Source organism: Hippoglossus stenolepis, chromosome 5 (genome assembly GCF_022539355.2).
Source record: "Hippoglossus stenolepis isolate QCI-W04-F060 chromosome 5, HSTE1.2, whole genome shotgun sequence".
Lineage (NCBI taxonomy): Eukaryota > Metazoa > Chordata > Actinopteri > Pleuronectiformes > Pleuronectidae > Hippoglossus > Hippoglossus stenolepis.
Window position 1 is genome coordinate 16,583,950 of NC_061487.1, and position 21,222 is coordinate 16,605,171.

Consider the following 21,222-nt stretch of genomic DNA (forward strand, 5'->3'; position numbering starts at 1 on the left):
CATCCCCCATGATTCCTCACCCTTCCTCCCTCTTTTCCAGGACACCTCCACCTGCAGAGGTTCCTGGTTATCGTCAAACTGATTGAAGTCAAACTGTTCTCTCCACTGGGGATTGGCCTGAATGCAAAGGTTCTAGGGGCAATAAAGACACAGATTCAGCACGTGCAGTAACGTGGAAACACACGCGTTCACATGTTTTGACGCAATGTCAGGTTTAATGCATTATCAGACTGAGCAGCTCCTGCATGGCAGGTGGATTAAGTCTTCATTCAGTCCAACCAGAACAAGGCAGGGGAGGAGAAAGAGAGGTGTGTTGTGTGTGTATGTGGGCATGTGTCTCAATTTGTGTGTGCTTGTATGTGTACGCTTCAGTAGCCACTCTGGGATTGTAAACACTGACAGCTTCCAATTAGAATCAGCTTTGTTCAACAAACAAACAAGCAGAGAGGAAAGCGGAGAGGTTTACAAAGAAATGACACAACAACACGAGACAAGTGCAGCATAGAATCATCAGGGGGGAGGCCAACAAGTACAGGTAGATGAACAGGGCATGCTGGGTATGCAAATGAAGGCAATGAAGCCCAACACCCGAAGCACGGGGAGAAGTGAGTGGCAGGCTTGCCCAGTCTAATGAGCTGCCTCAGCCATGGCCCAGTGAGCCAAGGTGGAGGTGAGTCACTGACAGGCACCTGCTGAGAGAGAGAGGCAGGGAAGTAAGAGATAGGGGCTGGGAAGAAACACTTGAAGTGTAAAGAACAGACATAGAAGCATGAGTAAAGGGAGTGTTAGGGAAGTGGGCTAAAGAAAGACTTCTTAAAAACAAGTCCAACCTTGCTCTTGTACTTCTGATCACCAAGGCGAAAGCGGACATAAATGTCCCCATGGCCGTACTGCGGCAGGTCCTGTCCCTCCACCAAGGTGATACTGAGCATCCCGCTCCACATCTGGTTCTTCGGCTGAGTCCTCTGTGGTTCCGCCGACCGCTGGGATGCTGCGGCCTGGTTCTGCTGCGGGGTGCAGATACACACAGACAATTAAAGGTTGTTTTTTTATGAGGCACCGTGTGTGGAGGCTCGGTGCGCTCCCCTTCGTTTACCTGCTCCTGCCTCAGCCTGGCACCTCATCATGTTCACAGAGTGCATGAAAGTAGGACAAAGGTTTACACTATACAGCACATCTCTGTTGGAGCACATTAGCACATCTCTACTGACAGGCAAGTCACACCACGGAGACTCCTGGAGAGAGAGGAAGAGAGGGACGTCAGCAAGCAGCCAGATGTCCCTGGCTGTGACAGTCCCACTCATCACTGGCTCCCAGACTGAGTGTGGGGAGGCAGGACACTTGGCATACTGCACCAGAGACAGCAGGCAGCAGTGAGTAATGATGCAAACCCCACAGCTCTCTCTCATCACCAAATTATGCATACATGCAGTATGTATGGCCGGCATCAGAGTATACTGCATGTTGGCAAATTCATCCGAATTTCATTTAGCCAGATTAAAACAACAAATCTTTTCCACTAATGTGACGCTAAAACGAAAAAAGATGTTGCGCATTTTAAGAACTCTGGAAATCAAGGACGAGCCCAGCGAATAATCCACTTCTCCTGCCGTGTGTCACAGAGGGAGTGGGAAAGAGAGGCCTTGATATGTTTCCATGTGAGAGTTCCCGTGAGGCCATGCGGTGATAGGCCAGGGCTGTAAAAACAAACAGCAGAGAGGTTGTGTAGGGCTGACTGTAATTAAAGAGCAGGACCGTAATCTGCTCTAGCCTCTTTGATTGCCCAGCTCCTTCAGCTGCCCCAGCGACGCTGCTTCAAACAGCCCCACTACAACTCCCCTGCCACTCCGGCCCCTCCTCTTCACTGCGGGGTCACAACCCACATTGCCACCCAATCCGAGGGGGATCAAAGCACATCTCAGGGACCTGAATTAACATGGAATACCACAGGCACAGCCCTATAAATATCAGCCCCTTCAAAAGAAGAGGAACAGAGGGAGTGGAGGAGCGATATAAACCATGCCTCAGCCAAGTCATCCCAAGTGTTTATCTTGGACACATTTCTATCTCAGCGGCCAATAAAACAATTCCACTTAACTGTAAGTGGCCCCTAAAGAGAATCTATTCCTGGTCCTAAAAGGGCTGTGCGATTGCTTCCATATGGTGGGACAGCATGGGGACAAGCACGATGAGCTCAGACCCAGGACCATTTGGCGAGTACCTCAGCACTGTCCATCCACAGCTGTGATATTACATCCCAACATCTGGGTTATTGCCTGCTATGCCTGGGAATTATCAGCCTTGCCGATCTTAGGCATCCCACACTGGCAACATGCCTCGAACAGCAGAGCCCCCCCCTCCCGCTTCTACCATACGCCCCCCTCCTGTTTGAAACACTATCACACAGCAGAATTTTACTCAGGCACTTGCCATTCCCTGTCTCTGTGGTGGCAACACAGAGGGAGAAAACGATGTTCGGAAAGAGGGGGAGTGGAGCTGCAAGAGCTGGGTGTTCAGCACGTCCAGGATAGGTGTTAAATGCAATAAGATATTGTACGTTTGTCAAAAATGAAATGGGGGAGAAATGGCATTGTTACATTGTTAAATTAGCACTGTGATTTAGGAAGCCGAACGTTGTGTTGAGTCCCATCACACATTTCTGTCTCCCTTTGAGTATCTTTAACCATCTGTAGTGGATAACCTACAATGTGTATGAAAATGGCTTCATTCCTTTGTCATCTAATTTCAAGTTGAGATTGTCTACTGGACCATCAAGAGACTGAACAGTGGCAGATGCAGTGACTACATAGGTGTGAATATAAACCCACTCGCTGCAGCGCCAGTCCCAAACAGCCACCCTCCTATTTCACTCTGAATCTAATTACAGCTGCAATATATTGAAAACCACTTGAGAGGAGATGGAACTTTGTTTACAACAAAAAACAAATACTCCTCTATAATACTCATCTGAGGGCTTCATCATGTCAACATATTTAGTCAACACTATTATTTTGGTTTAGATCAAAATATGATATTGTACCGTACCTTTTCACAGACAACAACACCACTGAAAATAATATGCATTGCAAAAAAAAATGATTCCCTATACAACCACAAAAGAAACAGGCTACGCTGAAACCAAGGTTACACACAAAAGCCTGAATCCTCAGCATACACCTCAGTCTTTGTTGCATCATTGCACAGTGAGCTACTGCCCCCTAGTGCTTCACATCAGGGTAAGTGTTAACTTCTGCTGTGTAAATGACAAGAGTTGAATGCAATAAAATATTATTTGTACTCCCGATACAATTTGGAAATTGGGAAATGTAATGATTTCTCAGTCCATACCTTATTCTTTCTTTGTGGCCATCTCTACAAAAAGAAAAGAATTATAAGAATCAGTAAAAGACTAAGCAAAAAGAAAATGCATCAAGAGAAAATGTTAATGAAGTAACTTCTCTTACCGGGCTTCTCTTGATGGTGGCATCTCGAAACATTAAGCAGACGTCAACAACAACCACTCCGAGGTCATCCCCTTTACTTTTAGGATCATCAAGATGCAACTCCATTTCATAGGTTCTGTTAAAAGAAAAAAAAACAGACAAGAAGATTACAACTGACGATCACTTATGGATGTCTGTAAAAGAATCTGTTCTATAAAATATAAATGAAGAATATAATACCCACTTGTACAATTCCAGATTTTTCAGAGAAATAGAGCTGGAACCCATGAACTCGTCAGCAGTCCGATTTTTATCATAGACCTGCAACAACATTACACATTTCATTTAGATCATAAAGTAAACTGCAGGCACCTGTATCGTAAGATAATGCACTTCGATTCAAACAAATATTTCTTACTCGAACTTCCACAAGGTGCTCTCGATCTCGCAGAGGATGAGAGAAGGACTCGTTCCACCGTGGGTTCAGGTTTTTATAAACCACTTTGCTTTTGTAGAACTGCTTTCCTTCAAGTTTGAACTTCACATATGGATCACTGGTACCTGAAATTCAATGTAGAAAATGAGCGAATCGACGCAACGTGAAGTGTTAACATTTAATCAAAAGTGTAAAAACACTCATTTCATAGCATTCTGTGGTGAGAGAGAATTATTTAATGCTTACTTTGTTTACTTTCTGTACGTGTTCATAGCATATTGTCACGTTAAAATGTACACCGTGTATGAAAACAGACATATAAATATACACACACACACACCCTTCCCCCATGCTGGTTGTGTGAGACACTGAAATATGTGAGGAGGAGGAGGAGGAGGAGGAGGGGGTGCACCCCACACATGGCAAAAACAGAGGAAAGTAGCTGTTTAATTGTGAAAGAGTAGAATCACTCGCCAGCATGAGGCGACCAGAAACCAAAATCTAGAAGCAACCAGTGTTAATCTCCCAAGCCTGTTAAGAAAGTCTGTCTGCGAGTGGGGTAGGGGTATGGGACTTCTTTGTTTCTGCAATTGCATGCAGATTGGCCAAAAAATGAAAGCCAGCCCTATGCCTTCATTTGTATAGGGGAATAAAAGGGTGCTTGAGAGAGCCTGCAGGGAGGCTTGAATCACATGACAAAGGCCCTGTGGGGATGGGCTGTCAGGCCTGTCAGCTCCCCACTCCAAATGAACATCTCGCAAAGGCAGGCAGGACCCACAGCAGCTCCACCCTGCCAGCCTGTGACAGGGAAACCTCCAGGCAACTTGACAGGAGGAGAATGTGGCAGCTAGCAAGGAGAAAAGCTCTGGCATGACTGAGAACAGTGACGATGGAAATTAATGGGAAAGAAGAGGAGAACAAAAACCAAGGAGTGGGGGCCCGGTGGCGTGGGTCCTTTCAGAATATGTAATGACAATGTATGCCATTGGTGAGCGTTTGGCATGGTGTTGATTGTTGGGCAAACAGTGGAGAGACAGGGGGCATGTGGGGATTGCATCATCACAGTGCCATCTTGTCATGGAGAGTAAGGTCTCAACTAGCAGGGAGTAGGGCACTGAGGTGGGAGGGTCTCCTGCCACCATGCAGGAAATAAACGGTTAAGCATCGTAAGAAAAGCATTGTGAGAAAAATGTCCGCTCACCATTACGCTGTAAAGTGATCTTCAAATGTATAATAATGATTAAAACCACAGTTGCCTTAAGGTGGACGTTTTCAATTAGGATTAATGACGCTCTGAATTTTCTGCTATAAAATACATCTATTGATCTAAAATGACTACTTTTAACTGCCATTATTACTTGAAGTAAAACAAACTGTATTAGCCAAAAAATCTGCTAAATTAATCTGTAAATAATCAGTCACACTTAATGTGACCACACATTAATTTACTCATATGTCAGAGTTCCGTTTATGTCCACTTGAGGGCGCTGCTTTCCTAAAGTAAACTTGACATGAGCCTCAGGGAAGGGACATGATGAGAGGAAACCTCTGTTTATCTTTCACTCACAGATCAAATTGACTGACACTGTTGACTCAAATCTTAATAGTCAACAAAGTTACGGAAATCAGCTCATTAAATGAGTAAAAATCAAAACAATCTATGAAGGTTTACGCTTGATTTTACACCCGGGTGTCAGTTATTAATTGCAAAGTATGGATCCAAAATTCATATGAATGAAACTCAAAGAAAAACAACAACTCAAAAACAACTGAGTGTCAATACATTTACTAAGTAATCCACATCCATTATTACCATTTTTCAAATGGTTTAAATATGTGGCAGTGCCAGTCTGCAGATCATTTGTTGTCTTTGATAAGAACTGATTGCTTGATCCCAGTGTGTGTTTTGTCATACTGGTCTGACAGCATGTTTCTCTAATGTGTGCTTTTTTTTCTTTTACATACACCACTTGATAAGAAACATCATCCTCACAGGAAAACATAATCAAAACTGAACACATCTTGGCTTTATACTCATTAACACTTATCCCATTCACAACTTCTCACTGGCTGATTGATTCATAAACACATCAAACTCATCAGGATGTATATGCACATGCAGTGTTTCATGTTTTGCTAAAAGCCAACACACAAGGAACTGCATATTTGTTCAGGATGTAAAAGACATCTTATCTGATCTGACATCTCTACATCTGTACAGTTCCTTCAAAAAAGTCCCCACAGTTAAAAGGGCAATTTGGTGTTAACTAAGACAGAGATAATAATGGTCCGCTTAAGATCCACGTGCTACTAAAACAGCATAAACGCTAGAAAATATCCTTTCAAAAGGAGGAATGCAGCAGGAGATAGTCTGGGTTAGACGTACTCTCAACAGGAAAATCTCCGGGGGTTCATGGGGTAGGTGGGGGTGGGGGGTCTGGGTAGAACATGCAGGAGGCAGGATCATTTTCATCCTCAGATTTTAATAGTCTTTTTTCAGTTTTGAACCCTCCAGATATCGTCCTGCTGTATTCTCACATTGCTCAATCGGACGTTGTCCAGAGTTTTTACTAGGGGGCTGGAAGGAAAAACTCCGGAGAACTCACCTAGTAAATGACTCAGAAATGTGAATTCTCACGTACAGCCCCTCCTGATAATTTTGGGCGAATTTCTGGAGTTCAGTGCATTTCTGAAAGCAGCTTCAGACTTTAATATCCCCTGCAGGTTGTTGACCTACCTGAGCGCTTGTGTTTGATGACCAGGTTCCTCCCCTGCTTTAGATTTATGGTCAGGAGGTATCTCTGGAACGACAAATGTGCCTGCACCTCAGGACCTGCTGCCTGCTGAGGAGAACCAATCACATTGAGATGCTTCCTCATGTCACACGTTTGACTTTCTTCAGCAGTGCACTGAGTACTCACAGAGTTGTCCGATGGGTCTTGAACATTTTCTTCAAAGAACTCGAACGTTTCACTGGACATCTACACAGAAGAAAACCATACATTTTATGATACATCAGATTGCAAGCATTTAGTAAAACAATCAAGCTGATGTGTGTAGATAAGGCTACTACTCTAAAGGTCTCATTGTACTTTTCAGTTACAAAAGGGGCTTATCCATTTTAACACAGACTCCATAGAAATGTTTAAAACAGAGTTTAACACAACGATTTCATCTTGTGCAATATTTTAATTCTCAAAAATTCATGTTTAGTGTTTACAATGTTTTTTTGTATTTTCTACTTATTCTCTGTTTTTATGTATGTATATATTTATATCATTTTTTCCCTCTTATTTTAAGCTTGTTCAGCACATTGTCAGCTGTGGTTGTTTTAAACGTGCTACATAAATAAACTTTGACTTAACTCTAATGTTCCTTATGATAATAGATAATGGCTGATACAGACAAACAACAACAAAGCACAGCACTGTTATCAACAGGAAAAAGTGTCAAGGCAAAAGGTCTCTTGCGCCACTAACTCGTTACACTGGTTTTCAACCGGTGTATCTAAACTAAACAGGATACAACAGCCTGAGTTTCAACTCTATCCAAGAGCTGTGTGGAATCAAATCCCAGGTGGTGAATTTGCATTTAACACTAATCTCGTGAGAATACTGTGGATTTACTGTGGCTGCAGCAGTAGACTGAAAAGTTAGTGTCATAAAGTATAAGCTTAAAAAAAAGGAATGTCAACTTTATGTAAGTCACCATATCAGAGTCTGGGCACACCTCTTAGCATAACAACTGAAAAACCAACCCACACTATTTGAAAGTGAAATGAAAGCATACAAATGTTCAAGGGAATGTGACCGATGTTACATTATACTACGTTACTCACAGTTCTTACTGTGCTGATATTATATTTGTAAGTGTTTTTTATTCATAAGACCTTATTTACTTCACACAACCCTTCTCTTGACCAGTTTATTATGGCCCTACAGATACATACATGATCTAATTCCTAGGAGAAGAATAGTTACCTCCTTCAAGAAGTTTATATTTCAGCCCTGCTTGTTTGTTTTTTGGTTTATCAGCAGGAATCTATTAAATAACTACTGAATGGATTTCCAGAAAACTTGGTAGAGGATGGAACACGGGCCAAGAAAGAATCCCATTAAATGTTGGCACCGATCCGGACAATGAGGCGGATCGAGGACATTTTTATAACTGTCTTTAACATTGGGAAATATATTTCCACCAAATTCCCAAAATGCACGGATCTTGATCTTATGCAGCTACCTATGAATGTGTGTAATTTGTTGCAGCTTGTTTGAATTTAAGGGGACTTTTTATAAAAGTTTCTAGTACTTAATGGTCTTTGGTGTTTGTGCACAGGACTGGACTGGTTTTGATTTATATCTGTACTATTGCTTTACAAAGAAATCATCAAATAACATCTACATACTTCTCCTATGACTGTAGCTGGAGTAAAACGCATGTAATAAAACTGACCTCTCCTATTTCTTGCAGGGCCTCCTCGTCCCGAGTTTCCTCTCGCAGAGCCTCCTCTGTGGAGACCCGTCTCATCAGGATGGGGAACCAGAGTTCGCGGTCCAGTTCCTCTGAGTCCGTTGCCCAGGGCCCACTGACTCGCTCCTCGCTGGGAGTGCCAGAGGCGGAGTCCATCGAGGTGCCATCTGCACTCTCCAAAGGAGCACCCAGAGTGTCTAGTGTCAGAGACATGCTGTGTGGAAGAGCTGTTCTTTTGGTTACCGGCGGAGTCCTGTTTTCAGATAATGCCTTCCTCTGTTCAATTGGTTTGGCCCTTCTCTCTGTGTATGGCGTCGATTGCTCTCCCAGTGAATGGGCTCTGGCCAGCGCTGCAGCCAGAGAACCTGGGAGAAGTCTCTCTCCTGAGGTGTCTTCACCTGAGACACTCCCTCTCTCTATACGGTCTGGTCTTGGTGGATAGACTTGTACGTTGTTAAAAATAGATCTTGGTGCAGGAAAAGGGTCCACAGTAGATTTCTGTCCACTCCCCTTGAATTCTTTATTCACCCGTGCATACAAAGCATCTTCAGGCAAGTTTCCCCTTTTCTCAAAATTAATCATGCATTCAGTTTCCTCATAAAGGGCCAGTATATCTGCTGGTGCACTTATTCTGTTCATAGCTGCCGCTGCGTAGACTGTATGAACCCTGGGTGTAACTTCTGGAAATGAGTCATTAAGTCTGTCCATTCTGAAAATCGGTCCATCGGTGACTGAGCCACTTGCGACAGAATCAGTGTCACTCATACGGGGAGAAATGCCAACGGAGATGTTATCAGAGACGGTGGACAGCAAGGCGTTCTGTGTGGTCTGACCTGGCACCAAGCTCAGATCTGGTACAGAAATGCTGCGGCGTTGGGCCAGCTTCCTCCCCTGCTTGGCGAGTGGCTTCTTACCGGGCTTCTTCAGATTAGGCAACTTAGTTTTCAGCCGCAAGTTCTCCAGGAAGTTCTTTTTCTTAACCTCCATCTTGAGTGATACCTTCACATAGACAGAAAATGTAAAATCAGGTTCCTGTGTGTTACAAGTGTACTTGCCATATCATGACAATAAACAACAGCCAAATGTAAAATCCACTACAGGTGGCTACTGATTACAGTTATGAACAATCTTTAAAAATGATTGAATATAATGACACTTACTGAGCAGAAATACATCCCCACAGTCTGTTTTACATTAAATGTTCTGTCTAAGGCACAAATAATATTTCGTGAAGGCAAAATTAGATCTATTGAAACCCTGCTACCGTACACAGGAAATAGCAAAGATATTCATGTCACACAAAATGTCCCCGTTTTCTGTCTTAAGCTAAAAGAAAACACAAATAAGTAACGTTCAAAACTAAAAGCAGGTATTGAGCCGCTTTAACAAAGTTAAATCTTAGAATTAAACCTACTACCTGATGTCTGATCCTAAAAATGTTTCTGAGTACATTTCTGACATTCCCTCCTGGATCTTTTTAGTCTAATTTAGTCAAAAGAAAACATCATTCTTTACCTGTTCAGCTGAGCTCGGCTGAGCAGCCTCGCTCTGATTCAGTTTGCACCGAGAGCAAGTTTTCCAACAGGCAGCTCAACCATCTTAACTATGATGATGAGGAAAGAAAAAAACAGGCCGAGTCTCGGGGCAGCTCAAACTGTGGAGTGCACTTTCCTGCTTGATGGCAACTTTGAAGGCGTGCGATTGGTGGAGAGGCCAAACTGGGTGAAACTAGCCATACCAGTCTCACAAGATGAGTTTCAATGACTAGGAGAATGCCACAGTCAGAGTGTTGAGTGTTGAGTCCTGCCCAGTTCTTTCATGAAGAATGTGGGAGAGGGAAAAGAATCCGGTGACAAATATTCCGTTCACAACAAGACAGTAGCACTGAAATTATGACGCAAGAGTTGTTCATTGTACACACGCAGTAGTAGTTGGCCTCATTGTTATTGCTTTGAATATGCGACTGTTCATTTTGCATTTGTATCTGGCTGTGTATCTGTTTTTAGATTCGCACTTCCGCTAATGTGGGTTAAGTATTTGAGAATACACTTAAAGCTATAAGCTGGCCTAGTTCTACAATACAACGTCCTTCTTATGTGTCCAAAACAGGCCGGAAATACTGCCGATGGATCCCGCAACATGACTGAGGCATATGAAATGTTGGCTGACTCTTCGTTTTACCTCATTCCCCGATCTTCAGCTCAGATCTGGCACCGGCCTTTTCATTCCAAACTGCATTTCTTTCACACAGCCGCATATTTGTTGAGAGTGGAAAAAGGTTTAGCCTAAGCTCGTCAAACTTGAGCATTTGTGTTTGCAAAGTATAAACTCTAGCTGTATGGGGGCTAATGCAGGAGGCCCACTGGTGTTCCCTCTCTCCCTCTCTCTCTCTGCTCCTCGCTGGAGACTATATGACAACAGATGAGTTTCAGTTTGGACCGAGTCTCGTTCAATATTTGCTGATGTCTTAAGGAGATCAGGGCCTCATGAAAGCGCTGCATCTTGGCTCCCAGTTGAAAGGCAGGGCTGGAGATCCGGAACAGGGCAAGCCCCCCCATGGCAGGTGGCATGTCACCCTCCCTCACATGCAACTTAAACAGCTTAAAAATCCTCCGTGGTTACTCCTCACATGCAGACAGGACCTGGTTCATCACAGCCTGCATCTGATGGACGGAAAGCCAAGCACATGCACTTAGGGACAGGTATACAGAGCATAGACTGAACATAAAGATGGACGACGTGTCTCCACTTCCTTCGAATCCTGAAATGAAGCCAAAATATCCTGGATACAAACGCAGCCCTTTTGTGCATTTGGAGGCAAAGTTTGCACAGTAGCGATCTGGGGATGGAGCCACGGCATCAAAGTCCCGCCTCTACACGGACTTGATCAATCCAGAGTCAGTCTAAGCTGTCAATCATGACATTTCACCCTGTTCCTATAGCATCAAATAACTGATTAAAACCAAGCTTATTGGAAGAATTTGCCCTTTGACACACATCAGTGTGATAAGAACAACCCAAAATCACAGACACCATCTTTAAGGAAAAAAAAAGTTTGACATGCACTTTAGCTTATTAGTTTGGTCCCATCCACTAACACAGAGGAGGCAGGGTTTATGACCCATCCCGCAGCCAGCCAGCAGCAGGATGCTTTGGCTTCATTTTTGGGTGCTGTTATGTCATCCATCTTTATTTACAGTTTCTGGCCCACTCCAAACATCCACCCTCAAGGACCCAAACTTTGAGGTTCGTTCTCAGTATGTCGGCCTTTCGGCAGACTGTGCTGAAGGGAATAACCCACAGTTCATACTGTAAATCGGACCCATTTCTGCTTATACCAGTTTTTAGCTCTTTCTACTTTTCAAACTCAATCACTCATCACATACAGAGCGATGCTTAAAAAAAGTCAGAATTCCCCTTTGGTAAATATTCAGAAGTTGTAAAATCCACTCATGTAACAAAATGTGAACATTATTTTTCTGGGGTCATCACTACCAGCACTAACTAGCTTCACCTGTCCGCCATTTTGAAGCGTTTGAAGTTCTGTCTGAACTTTGAACTCAACTCCCACGTTAAGTTAGCATCTGTTCAAATGTTCTATTTGCACCTTTAGTCTCTGAACACTTAAACTCAGTGTTTCTTATCCAAAGGGTTTAACTCACCTTGAACTGGATACTTTAAACTAACTTCTCCTTTTGTTAACTTTGCCTGCGTCATCTACTTCCTCCACCTGAACCAACGACATGCACCCACACAGCTGACCTGCGGCCTATAGAGTCGCTTACTGTGTCACAGTGCCGTCTGCTGGTCATACGCTGGAAATGCACAAATCTCTTCTGTAAAAACCTCTTGTGAATCGGAATGTCACTGTCACATGATAAATACATTGTGGTTTTTTGTATGATGCTTTTATTTGATCTGTATATGTGTATGTATATATATATATATAACTTTTATATAACTCATTTTACACTTTTAATGTCAACCAAAGGCTAAATATGGCTAGGTTTCTATTATTATTATCATTAATAATAATGATAATAATAATACTAATATCATTCCATTTAACTTGAGCTGACTTGACTATTCACTAATCACTTGGCAGATTCTGGTTTATCTTTCTAAAATATATATCTATAACCCTTTTTCTAAGTTAAAATTGGCTTCATATAAATCAAATAACTACGGCATCCAAAAGCTACCTAAAGACACCAGTAATAATATTATAGAAACTATAATGGAGGTCTTTCTATTTTGACTTAAACAGAGACTGCAACACTGAGCTCAGATATTAAATCAGCATTTTAAATATTTTGTAACTGGTGTATATCAGACAATTTCTATCTAAATGTAGGGAGTATAGTTTTGTTTTACAGCATTGTGTTTTTTCTGTTCTGCTTGTGTCACTGTGTGAGAGGCAATAGAGAAAGTGCCCCCTTGTTTTAACTCAGGCAATAAAACACATTCTCAAAGTGGAATTCAAAGACGAATAGACATGGAGTTCAGATTGAGCATACACTGAGGTGTTTAATAAAGTTGACAGTTTCTACTGTTTGGGACTTCACAGGAGAACAAATTCTATGTAAGAGTCGTTTACTTCATTTTATACAGAATAAAAGAGATCACCTAAATTACACATTAAAAGCCAATATTTGTACTTTTGTGAAGAATACAAATTTTGTACAACAATAGCTAGCATAGTATCTTAATTGTTTTAATAAAAAGATCACTTGAATATTTATCGTATGATGAAAATAAAATAACACATTCAAGGGAAATAAAATGTAGATTAACTTAAAATCTCTTTTAAATTCCGAAACAAATAATTTCATTATTGGCAACAAAGTCCAGCTTGTGCCGCCAAACGGTCCGAGCGTCTAGACCGAAAACAGCTTCTTTAGTTAAGTGAACTATCAACTACAAACACTTACCAAACACGTAGTTCTGTTTTTTATAAAAGCCATGAAGCAAAGCAGTGTACTCTTGCACAGCAAAGTGAAGAAAGTCCTCTACAAAGGTTCATTGATTAGCCATTCCTTTCACATTCATCAGTTGTGCAGAATTTGGACATACACCCAAGAGAGCCGAGCGTATCACGGTGCATTCACCGAGGCATTTTGTTTCTTTGTGCGAGTCTTTTTCCAAAAAAGGCAGGTCTGGTCACGTTTGAGTGATTTCTGCGTTTAGAAAATAAAAGTGGTGTCATTTATTCTTTGGGATAAGGCATTTCCTAACTGTGCATATAGGTAAACTACAAAATTCCCTGATATGTTATCGAGTGCTAAAGTATGTGCTCAACTACGAGGTGATGCCGCCACGACGGGCAGACAATTTTTTTGTTGTTGTTGTAGTTTTGTTGTTTATTATTGCTATTTTCACCTGGATTTACATAATGAATCACTAAGCATCATGGGATGTCTACTTAATGTGCATGAACATGAAGAGATTGCCCCGGGGGATCCAAATCAATCATTTCATAAAATGTATTCTGTGCATCGGGAAGTCCAGCGACGTCAAGCTGTGGCACTTCAGGATTTAAGAGGCTAACAGTCTGTCCTCTGATGCTCTTCTTCGTAATGCTATGTGGACTACATGTGACCTGTAATGACATCATCTTCTATTTATATAGATATATATATATATAATGGGAATTGAAGTTAAAACTGCATAGATCATCATAGGCTTTGACTGAGAACTTCTATGGCGTTGAAGATGGGGCAGAGAGAACAGAAACCTGAGAAACGCACACAAGACATGTCGCGGCGAATGCAGAGTGATACCTCGCTCTCGTACAGCAAACGTCTCATACGCGGGTGTGCAGTGAGATTGACGCGAGGAGATTGAAGTCGATGACGTTGCACTGTTGTTGTTGTTGTTGTAATGATTTAGCTGCTTAGTTATTTGCTTCTGTGACGAACGAGAAGGAAACAAGTCACCGTCTCCTTTCTTTTCAGCTGAGACATCTGCTCTGTGTTGCAGCACTTCTCCTGCACACGACCTCAGCGCCTTCTGACTTTCACTTTTCTAGCTCCTAAGGTTCCTACAGGCCTGCAGCACTCGTACTACGTATTGATATGAATCCACTTTCAGTAGCCAATTAAAGGAAACCGGTGAGTATTTTTCTACATAATTATTTCAAGTAGACCGAGATATTTACAACACGGGCGGTTTTTCAGATTTGTGTGAAGGTCAGCAGCCGCCTCCATCACGTTTTATGTCTTCTGCTTCTGCCAGTAAAAGGACAGTGGAAAAGGCCTGAGAGGTGCCACGTCTCTCATGCTGTAACAGTAGATCATTCTGGGATGTGGGACGTTGGGTTTGACTGTTGGCAGTGTATTCCGCAGCTGCTGGTATACAACTAACACGAGCTAACACAATAGGAGGGGAGGAAAACCCTATTTCCCCTGTAGCCTTGTGATCATCCTTCATAAATATGAAAATAGTAGAACTTCAACCTCACAGCATTGTTATTACAATGTCTTCAGGACAAACAGTCATCACTAATAAAGAGAGAGAGAGAGAGAAAAAAAACTAAAACGTACAGGAGATTATGTTGATAATTAAATTTAGAAGAGATTACAGTAAAATGAACACGATAGCAAATATTGACCAGTGAATGATCTACTTTTTTTTTAAGGGTCTACTCTTGTAAACTCGGCTGTAATCCACAAAAATATACTTTTCTTGAAAACGGTGGTCGTACAGTACATTCAGCATGTACCCTCACCCTGGTGATATATATTAAAGTCGCTATTTACACAACAAAAAGAAAAATGTTTGGCTCAAATTTTCAATCATACAAACAGAACAAGCAAATGTTCATGGCTTTAGAATATCGATTCATGATGTGGCGTACATGACTTTACACTGTTTGTAATAAAGCACAATTAAAAAAAAAGAAAAAAAAAACAATGGCGAAGAAACGGTGCATTTGGAGTGACCTGTTAGGAAACCATAGCAACTGTACAAAATAACAAAAGAAAACAGCTTTGGCTTATATTACTGATGAACTGTTATACAAATGTGAACATGTTTGATTTTCTCACCAGTTCAACTGGACAGGTTTTCTTAATTGCACATTTAGACTGAATATCCTACTCTTTTAAATTATAAAATGAATAAGTATGTCATTATTGCAATAAATTCTGTTGCTATTTTGTTTTTACCTCCCCCAACAGGTATTGTTTCATCTATTCACTAAAGTAGTCTCTGTTTCTCATGTGACCATAACTCCTGTGTAGTATTAGTTAACTCCGTGCTGTCTGTGTCTCCTGATCGAGTCGATAAATCACGAGAGGCCACTTGAGATAAAGGTCTTGTGTGGTTACAGCATGATTTTTTTTAAAAGATAGTTCTTGCAGTGAACATCGTATTTAAGGGTCCTCAGCCTGAAAGCAACACGACTTCCTCTGATTGTTTGCAACATGCAAGCACAACAGCAAAACAGCAACTACATGTAAGTGTCTGACTAGACCAGTGACTACAATAATCTACCGCCTATTGTTTAACAATTTTCTCTCTTCTGCAAAAAGTCTGAATTGCACCAAGTACCTGATACCACCCGCTTGTGCATTTAATTCAGTCCAACTCACTGAAATTTTTATTCTTTTTAAATCTTACTGCATCAGTTTGACAATTGACTTTAGATATATTACATCTCAGTCTCACAAATTGAAAGTGGAGTTGAATAATAGTATCATAATAATAGCTCAAAGGACCCTTGCTCTTTCTTTCATCTCCATGTCTAACCCCTCCCACTCTCTGACTGGCTGGTGACTGGAGGCGTGATCGGGGCTCTTTATGTCACCCATGTGTCCATGCGCAAGCGCTTGACCGAGGGGCTTTCCCTGTCTTCAGAGCCAGCAGGGGGTCTGCCGAGCCCCAGCGGGGAGTGGAAGTCGGGCCGGTGGTCTTCACGGTCGCTTCCGTCGTACGAGCTACAGGAGGAGCTGAGGCTGTCGGCAGGTGAGCGTCCCAGAACTTCCTGTCGGCTGGACCCCTGCTGCAGCTGCTGCTGGGGGAAGCTGGACGGGGTGACGCGCTCCCGCGGCGGCGAAATGGGTTCGGACTTGATGTTTATGCTCTGGCTGGTGTTGATGGATAGGTTGGAGACCTGAGTTAGGTGACCTCCGCCACTGCAGAGGAGACAAACGGGGCATTTTAGTGTTCGGTTCAAAAAAAGAGACAACAAATAGGAGGTGAAGAGACAGGAATATGTAGATGTGTGATTCAGCGTAATATCACAGAGCGCAGTGGGTGTTGCTTTCATGTGCGGGCGTCTGGAGAGTGTGCTTTTGTTTGGAAGTGTGTTACTCACACCAAAGAATTAAGAGCTGCCTGGCCCAGTTGATGCTGTTGCCATGCCGACATGGAGCCCAATGAGAGCCCAGGAGAGCTGAAGCCCTGTAGGGAAGAGATCTCTGCGCTGCTCAGGGAGTACTCTGTAAAAACAAAAGCAGCCACACGCACACATGGTGAGAACTCGCTCGCATTTCAGCTGAGTGCCACTGAAAAAAGAGCAGGGACCAGCGTGCGGCATAAACAGTCACAGCTAAGGTGGTTGTTGTCGGTCCGAGGGGAGAGCGCGGCCAGACTCACCGGGGTTGTAGGAGGTGGGCATGCCTGAGTAGACCAGGCCCTGTGGGGGTAAGCTGGGGGTGGTGACAGACACAACTGGAGTGGCCAGCGGCTGGTTGGACTGGGAGCTGCTTAACCTCTGGGTGTTCTGCAAAACACACAAAGCGAGAAAGAAAGCATGAGCCCAGAATACAAATACAAAACAATATGTGTGTGTGTTCTTAGAAATAAAGACAGCATCAATGTTTTTCTTTAATTTTCAAGTTTTACTAAATTTGTCATTTTTTATTTGCATATTATGGTTATCTGGGACATAAGAGTGTAATAATGACAGCTGCCACAAGGGGGTGGTGAAGCTTTATGGCAGTCAATATTTAATTTTACTGATCCAATGTTGCAGTAACTGAATAAATATTAAGAAGTGATGCTTTGGTTTCTTGTTGGTATTTTCTGAAATGTATCCACCTACAGCTCAATAAAACAATGTGTGTCATGCTTAAATGAATATATACAAAAACTGAAAGGTGGATTTCACTAATTAATAGAAATGATTAATTTATTCCATCAATTTAAAGCGGCTAAGTGACGGACGTAGTCAGTGCAGGAATCACAAGAGGAGACATGCAGCTGTAGGCACAAAAATACGATTAATCAGATATATTAGAATCTGCTAAATGAGTGTCTACTTTGTCAGTCATGAGAAAACAAAATGTTTTTATAGCGTTAGTGCAGGAGTGAGACGAATCAGAGTGGGTCTGGGGATCCGTTTCATAATCAAATAAACACCTCTTAACTGAGAGGGTGCAAAGGGGTAAAATTAACGACACATTTCAATTCCCAGGGTGACGCACGCAGGAGCTCCAGTCGTTTTTTGTTTTTAGTGCAGCGACTGGCATGCAGCCCACAAAAACATACCTACAGAGTCCGGTGTGGTCATGCAGCATACGATGCTACAAACGCACACACACACACACACCCCCACGCCAAGACTAATCAAATGCAGAGAAAACAATACCAAAGCAAATCCTCATAAGAATTAAATGTATCAGGGATATGTGCCGATGCCAGCAGCTGCATTTGAAGCAGCATTGCATCATAATCTAGTTGATGGCTTCCTCGCATTGTTCCAACACTCAGCAGCCAGATGACTTCACCAAACCCAAGTATCTCACAGAATGATATCATTTCAGATGATGTCAACTTCACTTCAGTGGAAAAATATATACTGTTAATGGTTTGTACTTCACTCAAGACGACTTTAACCCTCAAACTTTCCAGATTGTGATAGACTATAATAGTTTTTTGTTTTTTTTATTAAACAGTGATTCACGCATACATCGCTCTCTCTCTGTCACACACACACACACACACACACACACACACACACACACACACACACACACACACACACACACACACACACACACACACACACACACACACACACACACACACACACACACTACTAGTGGTTTATGACTTACAGTGACGTGTTGGGAATGGAGGAGCCAATTTAACAGGCTCAGGCAATTTTCACAGGCCAAACCCAAAACATGCAGTGACAAACCGTTTTCTTTTTTTATAACGTCATTATTGCTGGCAGTTCCGAGAGACAATCTCCGGTTGGAGCGCCCTTGGTCTAGTGTGCGTGTGATTACCGGAAGCATGTTCACATTGCAGCCATTTGCGCCAGGCATTCGTCAAAACTCACCAAATCCATTTCCTCCTCCTCCGACTGCTCTCAGCGGAAGAAGAGAAGAGAGGCAGAGTTACAGAAAAGAAGCAGAGCAACTGTAGATCGCTCTGGAAAATAGTGCCAGCTACTCTATCTAGATTTTCACAGTGGAGGGAACAACAGGGACACTCATTTTGTGTTTGTGGTTCAATGTATCACCCAAGAACCATTTTGTCCAAATCCTTGTCACGTCTCCCTCGATCACAGGGCTGACACTTGCAGACAAACTCACACCTCTTGGTAATTTAGTGTTTCCAATCAGCCTTACCTGCATGTCTTTGGACTATGGGCAGAGAACAGAGTGGGAAACTACACTGACACAGAGAGAATATGCAACTCCACACAAAAAACAGGGAGATTAAACCCAGAATCTTGTGCTAACTACTTCAACACCGTGACTTCTGGCACTTAATGAAGCTACCGTGAGTTTATCTTGTTGATATTGAAGAGGAAACACTCAAATCCTGCACAATGGCTGTGAGGTTAGGACCCAAGAGTACAGGCTGGAAAATACTTCAGGACACTGACTGATGCTCACCTGATTGTTAACGTGACACCACAATCACCTCATAATGATCAGCTAAAGTTTCTTCGCTTCTACCAACAATGGCTGCACAGTGCGGTGCATTTCCTATCCTCCCTGTGCCGAGAGAAGAAGCAGAAGCTCCATCTTTTCGGTGCGGTGGGACATACTGCCACCAGACCAGGGCTGTCTTAATGCCCACACTCAATCAATAGCAGCAGGAAGACACGACAAGGGCGACAAGATATTATCTGGCTCACACCCTGGGCCCATGATTAAGTCTTCATCTACACTCTGTCACACCGAGATGTGATTAATTTAATACCATTATGGCCTAATGACAGGCTGTCTGCAGACCTGCCACAGCCAGCACCAAAACGCCCTGACGGCTCAGACAGAGCAGAACCGTCCTCCCACCCCGCCTAACCTGTTTCAGACCTCTCGCAAGGCAACCCGTGCTGCTCCGCCGATTTCACATGGTCGACACGGTAACACGCAGTTATTTTAAAACACTGATCCAGGCTCGGAAAAAGAGGAGCACCCACAGTAACCTGAGGTTTATTTACCAAACACAATCGTTTTCCTGGCATGGCTCCTGTTGCCGACAACACCTGCAACATGAAGAGTTGGAAATATTGCATTTGTGGCCAATGTCTGAAACCCCCCATTTACGATGTTTTATAAATGTTGAAATATGACCGGGAGAAGTTTAGCCTCAGGTGTTCGCTGCAGTCGGAGCGCTCTGCAACTTCATTATTATAATTAGAGAAAGTCTCTCATTTAAATGTGAATAGCTGAGCGAGAGTTACGAGACTGGAGCTGCAGATCTGTGAAGACTGCAGCACAGATGAGGCCTGCACACTGTGAGTGAGTGAGTTCCACTTGGCAGATAAATATAGTCCTTGGTAAGGTGACAACCTCACTAGAACAGAGAGCTGCACTGCTGTGATAACATCAAAAAATGTGTGTAGGCAAAACCCAGCTATGAGAGTCTAGATAAAGACGCTAAACATCGATCTGCTCTGCCCCGCAGCAAAAAGACGTAAAGGTCCTTTGGTTGTTTCTTCTCGTGTGCAGTGGTGGAGCTCTGTACTCACCAGTGGGGGCATCATCCCTTTGCTCGATGGAGGGATAACAACCCTTAGGTCTGGCTTGCGGTTTCCCATCCCCATGTTCCCTCCGGGGGGCGGTGGAGACTTGGTGGGCATGACTTTACCCAGGCCGTTGCCGCTGGGTGTGCTGAGGAGGCCGGGGGAGCCCCTGGGGTTAACGAAACCGTTCCCTGCAGAGGTACAAGGCGACAGAAACACATCATCAAACCATGGACTGTGACTGACAACACCAGCAGTCATCAAGCAAACCTCTCGCACAGCGTTGTTTTCCTGCGTGCCACGGCACACGCCGTTAAGTGTTTCCAACCCTCTGGGAAGTTTTAATAGACTTGGATAATTATCCCGCACATTTACAATAATAAAATGTCCATTTCAAAATTGATGAGCCTTTTATTTTTATTGTGAATGATTACATCAAAGTCAGCTCTTTGTGTCTTGGGATGAGGAGCAGTTGATTGTCAAATGTACTGTGACTGCTTAAAAGTAATAGCTGAAGTCATTACAAATGAATAAAAACAATAAAAGAACTCCGAGTTGTTGTTTTTTTACACTGTGCTCACAAACAATAGAAAAGTGTTACTTTACTTTTAACATTCACACCTTGTTGTGTGTGTACATTAGCCACTTCCTCTTTATCAGAAAGAGAGTATAAGTCCCCAACAACTTAATTTAGGAGTCTCCTCACACCCCCTCATCATGAAACCAATAGGTTTTTATTGTTTTTCTCAAGATTTTCTTTGCTTATATAGTATATTTTTGTCGTAGATGACGATGTTAATTGTGTCTTCCTAAATCAAAAGATGTTTATAATTAATAAAATCACTGTACACTTCCTGCACCTTGCGATCTGTTCTTAGTACATCTGTCGGCATCTCTTCTGTTTTATTCCTGCTGCTTTTCTCAACCTACAGTTGGTTATTTTCAAA

At 42.7% G+C, this 21,222-nt stretch overlaps 2 protein-coding genes across 7 annotated transcripts in view; both read right to left on the reverse strand.

Moving 5' to 3' along the window:
• The window catches only part of mctp2a (multiple C2 domains, transmembrane 2a), a 35,670-nt gene extending 24,834 nt beyond the window's left edge, over nucleotides 1-10,836 (reverse strand). The window contains exons 1-10 of one of the 2 annotated variants that reach the window (XM_035156218.2): nucleotides 9,865-10,836; nucleotides 8,332-9,348; nucleotides 6,801-6,860; nucleotides 6,617-6,719; nucleotides 3,862-4,004; nucleotides 3,688-3,764; nucleotides 3,465-3,579; nucleotides 3,349-3,372; nucleotides 831-1,007; nucleotides 2-132 (exon numbers count right to left, since the gene is read on the reverse strand). In XM_035156218.2, the coding sequence (XP_035012109.1) occupies nucleotides 2-132; nucleotides 831-1,007; nucleotides 3,349-3,372; nucleotides 3,465-3,579; nucleotides 3,688-3,764; nucleotides 3,862-4,004; nucleotides 6,617-6,719; nucleotides 6,801-6,860; nucleotides 8,332-9,336 (1,835 nt within the window). In that variant the 5' untranslated portion in view covers nucleotides 9,337-9,348; nucleotides 9,865-10,836. Of the gene's footprint in view, nucleotide 1; nucleotides 133-830; nucleotides 1,008-3,348; nucleotides 3,373-3,464; nucleotides 3,580-3,687; nucleotides 3,765-3,861; nucleotides 4,005-6,616; nucleotides 6,723-6,800; nucleotides 6,861-8,331; nucleotides 9,349-9,864 lie in introns of both variants that reach the window. The other variant, XM_035156217.2, reaches the window with a different exon arrangement.
• Nucleotides 10,837-12,850: 2,014 nt separating this feature from the next.
• mef2aa (myocyte enhancer factor 2aa) overlaps nucleotides 12,851-21,222 on the reverse strand; it is a 63,876-nt gene continuing 55,504 nt past the window's right edge. For 3 of the 5 annotated variants that reach the window (XM_035156222.2, XM_035156220.2, XM_035156221.2), the window contains exons 6-10: nucleotides 20,282-20,466; nucleotides 18,638-18,661; nucleotides 16,948-17,074; nucleotides 16,667-16,790; nucleotides 12,851-16,484 (exon numbers count right to left, since the gene is read on the reverse strand). In XM_035156222.2, coding sequence (XP_035012113.1) covers nucleotides 16,148-16,484; nucleotides 16,667-16,790; nucleotides 16,948-17,074; nucleotides 18,638-18,661; nucleotides 20,282-20,466 — 797 coding nt within the window. In that variant the 3' untranslated portion in view covers nucleotides 12,851-16,147. The remainder of the gene's footprint in view (nucleotides 16,485-16,666; nucleotides 16,791-16,947; nucleotides 17,075-18,637; nucleotides 18,662-20,281; nucleotides 20,467-21,222) is intronic. The other 2 variants (XM_035156224.2, XM_035156223.2) reach the window with 1 other exon arrangement.